This window comes from Aythya ferina (assembly GCF_964211825.1).
Source record: "Aythya ferina genome assembly, chromosome: 5".
Classification (NCBI taxonomy): Eukaryota; Metazoa; Chordata; class Aves; order Anseriformes; family Anatidae; genus Aythya; species Aythya ferina.
Window position 1 is genome coordinate 26,060,959 of NC_140301.1, and position 13,553 is coordinate 26,074,511.

At 32.7% G+C, this 13,553-nt stretch overlaps 1 protein-coding gene across 4 annotated transcripts in view; it reads right to left on the minus strand.

The window, feature by feature from the left end:
• Positions 1 to 13,553, minus strand: part of FMN1 (formin 1) — a 205,441-nt gene that overhangs the window by 46,539 nt on the left and 145,349 nt on the right. For all 4 annotated transcript variants that reach the window (XM_084522357.1, XM_084522356.1, XM_084522359.1 and 1 more), the window contains one exon: positions 3,864 to 3,956. In XM_084522357.1, coding sequence (XP_084378483.1) covers positions 3,864 to 3,956 — 93 coding nt within the window. The remainder of the gene's footprint in view (positions 1 to 3,863; positions 3,957 to 13,553) is intronic.

Consider the following 13,553-nt stretch of genomic DNA (forward strand, 5'->3'; position numbering starts at 1 on the left):
CTTTCCTAGGAAAAGCCCTATACCATCCCAGTGAATCACAGAAGCTGAAAGAGCATATAGACTGGTGTACAGAAACATACTAAAAATATTTGTTTTGAATTTGAAGATTTGAATACAGGATTTTCTTTTAAATTAGGTGCATAAAAAAAAAAATCAAAATGAATCCCTACAACTTGTGAAAATGTTAGAATGAACACTGGTTCCTGGTGTTGCCATTTCTTATCCGCCTTGATGGACTAATGCCCTTTCAATGCAGTCTGGAATCTTAAAATTTGACAGAAAAAACGATATGGAACTTCAAAACAACTATATTTGAGCTGCTCTTTAAAGTTGTAGGCCCCGTTATTTATTTATAATATCAAACATGCAATAATAATATTATCTATGTGTCTGCATGTGTAGCAATTGAAACTGCACATCAGTTCTCAGAGAAGAGGCCATGAACACACTGATTTTCACTACTGATCACAACTTGTATTAAATGAGCAAATACGAATTATCAACAAATTTCAGGCACAGAGTAGAAGAGCTGCACAGAGGATATTTCCAAGTTCTGACTCTATCTTAATGTCAAGCTAAAACTCATTCAGGTAAAAGTGACTGAAATTAAGGTCTAATAGAGCCTCATTTAGCCTTCTGGAAATTATTATTTGCTATAAAAAAAGCTTGTATGAGAAGTATAGGTACTAGAGTGGCTGCTCTACAGCATCTAAAATCTACAGCAGATTTTGTTGCTTTTACTGATGTGTACTCACAGTAGATCTGAAAGTGTTCATGGCTGAACATTTACAGCCTATCAATTATATTGACAAACATAGTTGATTCTAGTGGTTTGACTTACTGACATAATGCTTACAGATGAGAAAAGAAAGAAGGAGAAAAATCCACAGAGGCCCAGTGAAAGAAAGAGGCAATGAAACAACTGAAACAGCAAATTTACTAGGCATCATCACCATGCCTAAGACAGAGGAAAAAGCCATCCAATGTTAAAAGATGAGCAAAGAAAGAAGCAGAAAATTGCTAGTACAATACATGTAGTCAGTGTTTTTGGTTTTACTTTTGTTTCAAATACTAAGGACAATTTTAAAAAGAAAACTACAAAATTAACTTTTGGTCCACTGACTGTTGAGGAAGAATCAGTAAATGCAGTGTAAGAAACTGATAGCAAGTTATCTAGAAGATCAAAATTCAAATCCCTTTCGTTCAGAATAATTACCTGCTACAGCAAACCACATGTCAGTGTAGTTAGAAAGCAAAGCAAGCATCCACATTAATACAGCAGTGACCAGGACATTGAGATACTTATGTTCTGAGTTATTTTTCTGTGTAGCCTTGATCAAATCACTTATGCTTCGTTTTCCCAGTTGCTAGCTTAACCTGTGGAACAATTTCTTGCAGAAACTAAGTACAATCAAAAACTTCACAGCGATACATTAGAAGTAAAGGTTATATTCCTTTTACTATTAAAAAGTTAATTGAATTCCAGTAAACACCTTTCCACAGCACACATATTTTAATGAAAAAAAAAGAAGAACCCAAAGAAAGCTAAAAAATTACAAGCATCACTGAACAATTCGACTTCTTGTTTCACTTTCAAGTTCTCATTTAGTTGAAAGTAATAACGTAAAGTCCTACATGCCAACACAGGCAGTTCAATAAATGTGTGATATTCAGAGCATTGTTATAGGCAAAATATATTGTTTTTAAAAATTGATGAGTGTGTGATGGCTACATGCAACAGCACAGCCTAATTTACCACTTTAAATATTATGAGTGTCTACTGACAACTCATCTCAGAAAAAGGTAGATAAAACAACTGTCAGAAGATGAGAAGTTATTTTATCTAAAATTAAAATATGTACATGTATAGCATAAAACAATATTATAAAGTAAAAGGTAAACAAGAGAAAATAAAAAGAAAGTGGACACTTAAAGAATGTGGTTTTGTTCTTCCCAGAACACAAAAACGAAAACACTAAAAAGTGTCTGATAAATTAAATAGTTTATTAGTCCAATATTATTAATAGTGAAATAAATTTAATAGACCTCAGTGTCCCAGGACATCATGCAGGAATGTATCCTCTCTTAAAAATATATATTATTCACAGACATAAGGGTAACATTTTCTGTTACACTGATAAGGATAAATTCTAATTCTGTATGTATCTGTACAAAGATAGTAAATGTTGCGAGGACCATGTTTTTCTGTTTTACAATTATTATTTTGCAATTTCTTCAAAAACAGAACTAATCTTTTCCCAAGATCAGCTCAGTAATTTTATCAAGTCTCACTCATCATAAAGCAGGGTAGATCAGTTTTGCAAGAGAAACCAGGTACTGTGTTACTTTTATTGTTTAGAACAGTGGTGACATGCATTTGCTATTCCTTGTACTGGTTTTGGCTGGGATTTTCTTTATAGCAGCTCACATGGTGCTGTGTTTTGGATCTGTGACCCAAACAGTGTTGATAACACACCGATTTTTTAGCTACAACACTGTGACAAGCAGCATACTGGAGATCGTAAAGGTACTGCAGAAATGTACGAAGTATTATCTCAATCTTGGCAGTATAGTTAAGCTGACAGTAAAAATTTCCAGTTAAATAATTGGGAAAGGTAGCTGTCCTGCTGTGACACACAGATTTCCAATTTTTATTTTTATTTTTTACAAGTTCTGTGGCAAGAAATGTGTAGTTTTAATAGTGTCCAATAAATTTAAAATAAAATAAATATATTTATTAAGCTCTATTGGAAGGGAGAAGGGTGAAGAAGAATACTAGTTTATTCAACAGTACAACTTAACAAGGACTATTACTTTTAAAACATCCTGTTTCCACTTCACAAATTATATAAGATAACCTCATGAAATAAAGTCATTATAAAAGCACTACAAGGATCTTTATAAAATGGATTAAGCTAATTCATAAAGTATTACAACAAATTGAATGTAAATAATAGGAAGTACACATTCTGCCTGGAACAGTAGATTCAAATAGTTCACTTGACTTCTCAAACAGAAAATTGTTAAATTGTTCACAATTTCTGGGAGAAATAATAGCACCTTGGTAATATTTAATTAAGAATGAAGAATTCTTAATATAGTCATCAGAAATACTGAGATACTTTGTTTATTCTAACAGACTGTATGTACTCCCTACAAACCTGGGGAAGAAAAATCTATTCCCTTACCTCTTCCACAGCTCCAGAGACCCCAGTGCTGGCACATGCAGCACTGTTGGAAATATATAGTGTAGGAAAACAGGACAGAGCAAGACTGCTATTTTCAACATCAGCAACATGCATTTACATGTCTTGTACTGATCATCAAATTGCACCCTCAGACCTCATCTCTTTTATCTCTAGACTCTACCCTCACAGATTACTTCCTTATGTCTGTTTCTGTCTCACTCAAGGCAAAAATCTTAAATCAAAATTAGTCAGCTAATAGGCCCACACCATTGATACAAAACAGCATCACTTCATGCATATACATGTACCTTCTCTCAAAGGGTACTATTCATTCTAGTCTTTTATCGACTTTAAGATTTATATTCTATCTGAAAAATTTGGTCTGTGATAAGTATCTTTTTCATTTTACCTACAAATAATGATAAAGAACAAAAGCACAAAATAATCAGTAAGAAATTTGTGAGATAAGAGAAAACAATCATCTTCGACAAGTGAATTCCAAGATCCCTGTATCCATTACTTTTAACACATATATTTATTGTATTAGGAACATAATCCATAACAGATAGTATGAAATTTTAGAGGCAACAGGTACTTAATGCAGCATACATTATGTATAGAACACCTTGTAAAACACTATGCTATTTACCAATATTTTTCTTCAAATGTGCTTACCTTTTTGGAAGAATTCTTCTAATTTCTCCTTGAAGGGCTGGAGATGCTCTTCTGAAGACTCTCTGCAAACTAACTTCATCTGCTTTTCAGAGGCTATAAAAAGAATTTGAAAGACATTAGATGTTAGAAAGAAGTAGATGTCAACCCTGCAGAAGCCTACATCCAAATTAGTCATCTACGCATACTGTAGAGTGAATTAAAATAAATAGTCACATTATAATACAAAATACTGAATAGTCTAGTATACCAATTAGAAAACTCTGTGTGTATTTAAAGAGTGGAATTTGTCTTTAGTAATGACTTGTTTGTCTTAATACTCCAGCTCTGAGCTGAGACTTGCTGCTATCACAGCTTTCCACACACACAAATTCTAGACAATATTTAAAGACCAAAACTTTGTTCTGTGGTGAGTGGAGCATGCCTTCTATCTGGACTGATTTTAATCCATCAGTACCAGGCATGTGTACTCAAGCATTTTTCTAACACAGATGCAGAAATTTAGCTTTACTTAAGTATTCAAATTACAGGCCATGACATGAAATAGTGGAAGTCTATAAGAAGAAAGTTAACTTACATAACTTATAATCTGTTTACTATTTAGTCTGTTACTTTAAGACCTGATGCCATGTCAATTTATAAAATCTCCAGGTTATTTGCCTAGGCATATTTGCCTAGGTATTTAACATTACCTAGAACTTCTGTTAAACTTTCAATATTCTAGTGTTCCACATTAAAGATGAAATTAGACTTTTGGAAATCAAAACGCAATTACCTTCCATTTAGCAACTGACTTTATGAAATACTATAAGATTCTTTTTTTCCACAACTCTTAATTCCTATGCATCTAAATTTAGATAGAAATTTATTTTGGAGTTAAACCTGATAGTTAAAGTTTGGCTGCATGAAACATTTTCACACCATATTGCTGCCACCACTATATAATTCAACTTATTCCAGCAAAAATTAATACAAAACTGTGGAAACAGAAACTGAGAATTTTAAATTAACGTGCAATGGAAGGTTGAAAACACATGCATACGTTTTATTGTACATCTGAAATTGTGTTGCTTACTGTTATTGCCTATGGTAGTTTTGGGCCACCAGGACTTACAGTTTGTAGAATTAGAAGGAGTTTTCTATATCTATTCAAGCAAACAGTAAAACTTCAGAGTAAGACAGGGACATTGGAATTCAATATATAAAAAAAAAAAAAATCTAGCAAAATAACTGAGATGTTACTTCAATTTCCAGCTGAAATTTTACACAAAGCAGCAGCTACAGGTCTGTGACTAATTTTCATCATGCTTAAAAAAATCCACAAAAAGTATATAAGGTAATATTGAGAAATTATTCTAAAGCAATATAAAATGACAAAAGGGTAAAAGTATTAATACACATTATATTGTTGCATTTGATAGAGTGACTACAGAATGCACATAATTAATATAATCATCTAAGGCTGATGATTGCATTAATGACTGCAAGCCAGTCATTATTTTATAATAACCTTATACAAATACATTTGTAAAAATCTACAGAGAAACAGATACGAATATATATATAATAATAAGCTTGTAACTACTATAGCATCAAAACATACCCTAACATACTCTAGAAAGGTGTTTTTGCAAACTTAGTGCTACTGATGTATTATCTTGAGTATTCTAGCCTCCTAGATGCGTCCTACAAGCATTAACAACACAAGATTATTAGAACAGTTAATTGGATATGTCCCATGGAAATAATTAAGGGACCAAGATTAGGACCAATTGTTTCTAAATTAATTAAAAAGAACACACATGTAAAACCCCTTCAATAAAAAATATATATTTTTTAAATAAAGACAACTAATATTAACTACATTCAGATGAAAAGAGCTAAAGAAAAATACTGAAAAGTAGAAATGCCAGTGTAGAGAGAAGAAGCTGATTTGGGTGGTGAATTCTTTAGCAGAATCTTAACATCTTTAACAAGAGGATCAACATTTGGAGTGAGGAGAGAGAATGAGTAAAAGGAAAGAAGTATCCGAGAAGATCAAACGGGACACATAACATAGAACAAGTCAGTCCTCAGCACTGATTAAAACTCTAACTTTGAGATCAGACAAAATGAGATGAAATGCCAGTTAGCATTTCTTAAGTCATCTTAAGGCAATGAAACTGAAAGAGACAAAAGAAGTCAAGTAAACGCTGGAAGACTCTAAGAAATTACATTATTGGAAAGCCTGAAAAAAAATAATAAATAAACAACAACAACAACAACAACAACAACAAAAAAAACACCTTAAATGAGCCTCTGATGAAGATATTTACTTAGACAAAAACTACCTATCTGGAACAAAAATCTACCTGTCTAATTCCCAAAGTTCTTTAGATAACTGTAAGAATAGACTGAAGCGCCTTAAGAAAGTTTTAGATTTGAGCTAAGGCAATCAAGGACAATGGTGATGAGGTGAAAATCACAGGAGCAATGTCTTTGCCCTGTACTGCTTAATCCTCCTTTAATTGACTGAGTTTAGGTTACACTTCACTCAAAGACATATAGTTCTGTTCTATAAAGGAAAATAAAAATATTTTTCTGGGCAACTGAAGGTTGACTAGGTCTGTTTAAACTCAACTGCACTTAAATATTTGAATAAAACTTTAATTTATTTACTTGCTAAAGCTGAAAATAAGACAGAGCATAGATATGGAGTAAGTGGCTGAAGGCAATATTAACTTCAGCTTGAACTGCAGTCTTAAAAATTATGTATTCCTGCTGAAATGTCTCCATTCTATTTCAGCATCCCCTTCAATAATCAAGTGTCCAATGCAGAATAATGATTCTTTCTCCAAAATTTATAAGAAAGTGATGTCTAGGACTACCAACAAGGTGTATCTTCCAGGCTGCTGAACGTTGGAACTTCATTAAACTTGCCCAGGATACAGAATAGAGATGGAATACAGATATGGAAAAGAATAGTAAAAGTGTGTTCAAAGGAATTACAAATCAGATACAAGTAAAGACACTCAGAAAATGAAGATGATTTTCATGATCAGGTTAAATCAAGGATTTTGAATAAAATGGCAGTTGTATTCTATATAAAGTTAGCTGACCAACCCTATGACATGCCTCAGTTCCACACAACGTGAAGGTTTCTGGTGTCTACCACTTACTGAACTTCATGTTATTAAGCTCAATGATACTTTCCTAACGTTTATTCACAAGTTTACTTAAAATATACTAATATTTAAAAAAAAAAATCTACCAACTCAAACAAAACATTATATAAAGAAATTAAAACTGAACAGTTCTGCTCCATTCCTTGCTCTGATTTAAAATGAAAATTATTTTAGCAAGGTTTTTTACTGGAATGATTCTGAAGTCAGGATCCTAATTAAACATTCATTCTTTGACATACATTCTGAGAATTTTCTTTCTGAGAAAAAAAAATATCTGAAATTTTGAGGAATCTGAAGTAATTCTGAGGAATCTGATAGCTAACATATTATACCACATATCCTCTCTCACCACCTTATTCCAAATTAATCATTTGAGGAACTAAACAACCTGCTTCAGCATTAATGAGCTCAAGCAGATGCAAATTCTCCATTACTTTACTAAACCTTTGGGTCATTTTTTTGGTATGCATTATATGTTAGTCAAATTAAATGTAATATACTACTTTGAAAATTGTTTATTTCTAAATGAGCTATTGCAAAAAAAAAAAAAAAAAAAAAAAAAAAAAGAAAGAAAAAAAAGAAAATATGAGTGTGTAACAGTATTTGAAAGCCCTTACAAATTTTTGGACGTACATCATGCTTCACCCACTGCAAATCTTGGCCATAGAAATGGAAACCATTAGCAAAACATTAGAACAAAGCTGGAAACTGCTGATTATCAGTTTGCCACTGTCTTCAGATTTAATGCAGTATTTGGCTCAAAAAGTTCTTTAAAAATCCCCAATATAAGTGAAAATATTTACAAAATAGAATGTCTCTCACTTAATGCCTATTGGGCAATAGTCTTTTAAAACTCCACAGACACTTGTAAATCTGTCAAAAGAATCACTGCCCATAAACAAACTTTCATGTAAAGAGCATTTCAGTGTCAATCAGACTGGATTTGGAATTTTTTAAGCATCATTTTTAAAGTAAACGCAAAACCAGAAATAGTTTAATGTTGATAACAGTAAATTACTAACTATTTACTCACCAGAACCCACCAGTAGCATTTACAGGAATCATCCTGACAGTGCAACCATGTATCAACACCATGAATTTCTATAAACCTGTCACTGACACTATCCCCCATGAGTTATGCTATTGTGAAAGTTGCTAACAACCCCCACTTCTCTGGTCTGTTCACAGCCTGGCAGCTTATACTGCCAACCTTGCTTTTTTTTTTTTTTTTTTTTTTTTTCTTGTTCCAATGCAGCTTATCTTTGACAGAAAGGTTGCTATTTGATAATTCATTTTTAGAACCCTTTCCTTTCCTGTTCCAAAGGAGATTTGAAACCATACCTGTATGACTTTTTAAAGTGCAGGAATCCCACTCTTTGGGCCTATATACCCAAACTTCAGCAAGATATTTGTAAATATAAATTAATTCATTTTCCTCATTATTTATTTTATATGGTGCAGCTTTATTACATTTTCTTACTTGCAAACAGCATTCCAAGCTAAATATAACATTGCAGGAGATACATGTTTAACTTCTGAATGCTGTTGCAGCATTTGATTATATTCTTCTGCTATTAAATGTGTCTTTAGACACATATTTACAGCAGGTATGCACATACAAGCATTAGCCTAATTACAGTCCATTATACCTATACCATTTGCAACTCTTGTCCTTATTTATAGTCCTGCAAGTTAATGTTCAATTTCATATAGAATTTTAAACAAGTGTGGAGACAGGAAGAGATGTATCATGATTCCTTCTGAGTGCAGTCCAAAACATTTGACAACTTTTAACTGCAAGTAGTTATACTGCTTTTGAGTTATTTTCCAGAATAATTTCAGAGACAGCATTTTACTTGCAGCTTTGGACTTCCATTGATAATCAGTCATTGATATCAGCGATGGCAACACACAGAAGGTTCAAGCACTAACACCCTAGCCAGAGCCAGGCTGACTAATACAGAAGCCCTTGAATCAAACAGAGAGAGAAATGCCATGAAGAGGGGGTGAGGTTTACTGAGAGAAAGGTAGCGGAGACAAAAGCAGAAGAGGAACAAATCATGGTGGTTCTCTGTATTCTCAAGCCTGTTTTTTATTGTCTGAAATAAAGATCAACAATGTGATGCAAAAGAAGTATTAGTACACAAAAGTAAATGCACCATAGTTACAGTTCTGTGCAAAGTTATTTTCAGCGAACTTAGAACAAGAATGTTTATATGCACAGTTGTTTTCTTCACTCATTAATAACTGTTTTCTTAAAAAGCTATTTCACAGGATAAAGCCAGTATGTAAAACTTTAAACAGTCTGATCCTTTTCTGTTTGAAATACACTTTCCTTTTGTGATGCACAAAACCAAGTATCTATTTAGGTGCTTAAGGCAATAGCTCTCATGTCTAAATGAGACAGTAGCAGTTTTAAGTGATAAATCCTAAGGTGGGGAAAGTGAAATAATTGAATTAGCATCTTGGAAAACAGTCTGTAAAGTTCATCTGTTCTACTGGACATTTAATAGAATACTAGATTTGTAAATCTTGACAGTTCTCACAAGCTTTATCAGGTATTCTGGCTTTGTTTTTCAGATTTAAGATTTGTTAGATTTTTTTTCTGTTTAAGATTAAAATATTTTGAACTTTTACAGTGTATGGAGATATGCAGGGAAACTGTCAGACCTATATTAATTGCAACTAACCTAAAGGAAATTTTATTTCATTTTTTTTCTCCTTGTTTTGACAAAGCACATCAACATTTTATATATATCATTTTAAATCTGTTCTGTTAAGATTGTTTCCTAAAAATACATTTAACAAAATGAACAAAGATTGCTTTTAAAACTAAATATTTTTCACACCATAGCAACATGTCTAAGACTCTGGTTAATGTATTCTCTCTGAAATGGTAGTTTACATTTAGCGCACCCTTCAGCAGAAAAGCATATTGCATCGGACAGAACTGCACACACAAATGAATATAATGACTAAAGCCTCATAATTTTTCAGTCAAGGCTCTGTAAGATTCTTTAAGTGATTCCAGCACACACTATTAGTAGAAAGTTTTGGTTTAATGTCAAGATCCAAACATACAGACCTCTGCACATCATGTCAGGAGTGTAGAAATGTACGCGAGCAGAACCCGCTGAGAAATCGGAACATTTCACTTCTGTCTGCACAGTACAAAAAATGAATATCTGAAATGGAAGCATCTTGTCGGGCTAATTTAAAGCAAGATGAGATTTTTAAGAAGCAATAATATTTTTAATTGATGAGCTAAACTTTTTCCAGTGAGAGAAAAAAGGACCTTCCAAACACACAAACACATTACTACTTGGAGTGTTGGACACATAGAAGAGAATTGCCAGGCAATGACTGAAACAGTATGTTCATAAGCTGAAACTGCAGAACCAGAAGTGATCTCTTCTTTCTCGCTGTACTGCTGGATATCTGATTTTTTTTTTTTTTCTGTGCAAAACAGATCATAAAGTTCCACCTAATTAATTCTTCTATCAAGCGTATGGTTTTGGTTCAGTTAGAGTATGCTGCTTGGTTGATTTTAAAATCACTATGTAAATTCATACTTCTTTAGGTGCTAATTACCATAACTATTACTAATTTCTATCCCACTGTCTGAATTAATGTACTTTCAGTTTTTGATCACTGGTAGCAGATGCATAACCCACTGCCTCAAATCTAGCAGAGATCTGCCTCTCATACTCTCTCAGACAGGAAAAGCTGATGAGATCCATTAATATGAAGTCATTGTTCCTTCCAGCTCTCCAGACTGCATCATTCATTATCCATCATACATTGATAGGGACAACATTCCTACTCCCAGATGTATAATACCTGCTTCCAGATGTATACTACACGGTTACGCAACCAATGCTTAACACACACATGCATATAAAACAGTACACAGAAAAGAAAGGTGCATAGAAAATCTTTACTTTGGTATTTCCAAAATTTGTTTGAGAATCTTAACATTTGCAGAATAATTTTAAATAAGAAATTTCCTAGGACTCTTTAGCCAAGGGAAAAAAGAAAAATAAAATAAAATAAAATAAAAATAAACAGCATGCCATTGTTTAACAGGTAGAAAGCTTTTTCCCTAGCCTTTATGAACATGTGCAGATATCTGCTTTTATGCAATAAAATCTTCTAAAATGTAATTTGTTTGCCCCTCTACTATACTTCTGAATCTTATTGAAACCCTCACATACTATTCTATGATTACCATAAACTAGAAAATCTAATGGAATTTTAAGAAATGCTCCACTTAGTAAAATTTCTAGTTAATCTATTCGCATATGAACATTACCAGTGGAACACTGTCAAAATGTTAGTTTTATTGTACAATAGAATCCAGTGCACATATACAAAATGTGTTTTTTAATGCCTGTGTTGTACCTTTGCCAAATGAAAACAAACTGAAATGTATCTCAGCCTGCTGAGGCACAAGACTACTCAAAAAGAGGTCGGAAAAATCTAAGAAGAAAAAGACTCATTTTACCAACTAATAATTGAAAACAAAATAATTGTCCTTGCATAAAGCTGTCCTTTTCTCTTTTTCCCTACATCATTTTGTACTGCCTCTGAATATATCATGTAAATCTTGGACAGAGCAAAAAAATAGTGATACTCATCAGGTACATAACAACATGCTCCATTTATGTCGACACCTAAAGAGCATTGCACATCACAGGCACCTATTTGGTTCCTCATGCTCCACCACCCAGTTCAAATTTGCGTATGCTTTCAAAATTTTAAGTTTAATTTTAAAATTAGAAAGTATGATTAATGTTTAAGAAAAATGATAAAGTTACTGGTTCCTCGAAAATATCATTCAACTTCTCTGCTGACTCTGGGAAAATTTTTCCAGAAAATGTGTGTGACAGACTTCTAAATCACACTGTTAGAGTGACTTAAAGCATTCCATTTAATTAGACTAAGGCTTCAATCTGCTGAACATATTTTTGAAAATATGTTTGATACTTTTTTGAATTTTGACCTGTAACAAATAAACAATCATCTGCTGGTTCAACAAATTATTTAGAAAGTTAACATTCAAGCTGATATTGTAATTTTCATGATGTGATTCAGTAACCTTTGTCAATAAAACAAAGCAAACAATAGACAAAATCTCTCAATGTTGTAATCGTTGTACTGATAATTATTTTATTATGATTATACTAAAACTCTATTCTATAAAATAATTTTTCCTCTGGCCTATAGCATTATGTATGAACGAATTGTATAATTCTATCTGAACAAACAGTAACACATTCAATTAATTTCTCCATTTCTGCTTATATAAAAATCCAAAAAAAGCTGAAAATTTCTCAATTCATTAACTGAAAACATCAATTACTTTCTAGATCAAAATTGGTTTATTATTCATTAATAGACATAACACAAAAACTTGTAACTTATTTTGAGGATTCCAATGGTAATAAACACATGTATATTTTATTTCAACTCCTTGTAAATAATATCGATTAAACTTATTTTTTCCTATTGGTAAATATATTCCATCATAATTCTTGATAAGAACAAATGTTTTCAGGATTTTCAGTCAGGAAAATCAGAGTGCTTTAGTCTTAAATGAGCATGGACTAATTATTTTTTTATTTTTGCAGCTTCCTTCTTTGCTCTCTGTATAGCAACAGTGGATGCGAGAATTGAGAACAAGTGACATTTCAATTTCCACCTATTTCTCATTTCTAAATTCTGTTCCATCACTGTCTTTTGTAACACATTTCCGCTTTACAATGTCATATACAGAGCTTCCTGAGGAATGTACTGAATGAGGATAATGTAGATGCAACAGTGTAATATTATCTCTGGTCTAAGCCTTGCTAAGAGACAGGGTTAATTAGCTATGATGTTGTTACTGGTATGGCAACCTAATACTATAACAATATATACTATACTACAACCTAGTACAACCTATACTAATCATATCCAGTGAAATGGATGTTTCTCTGCAATAAGGCCACAGAAGCTGTGGAGACAGAGAATTGGTCTCTAGTCAAAAGACAAGTATGGTTTGAAATTATGTATTATTATTCAGCTATTACATGAAATACAGGAAAAGGTGAAAAAGGGACTAATTCTCATACTAAAAAAAAATTGTAAGCATCTTTAAGGGCTGATTTATTGCCACAGCAAAGAGGGATAGCAACCTGAAACACGGAATGGGACTAGTCTACAGAATGTGTGTGATTATTTTGTTGAAGACTGATTTTAATTTGACCATCTTCTAAATATGTGACCTTCTAAAGCAATCTTCCAAAGAAGATGTGTAAAATACTAAGTACTGAGCACTTTAAATACATTAATGAGGACTTCTTCATCACCACCGTATCTGTAAGAAAAAAGCAGAGCAATCCCTTTCTGGTTCTTCCTTCTCTGTCTGAACAAGTAAACAGCAAGAAAGGGATGCTATAGGAACCAGAATAGTGAAACTTAATAGAGGAAAGTAAGGACACAGGAAACATGAGTTTTGATATGGAACATGATCAGTGCAATTAAAAAG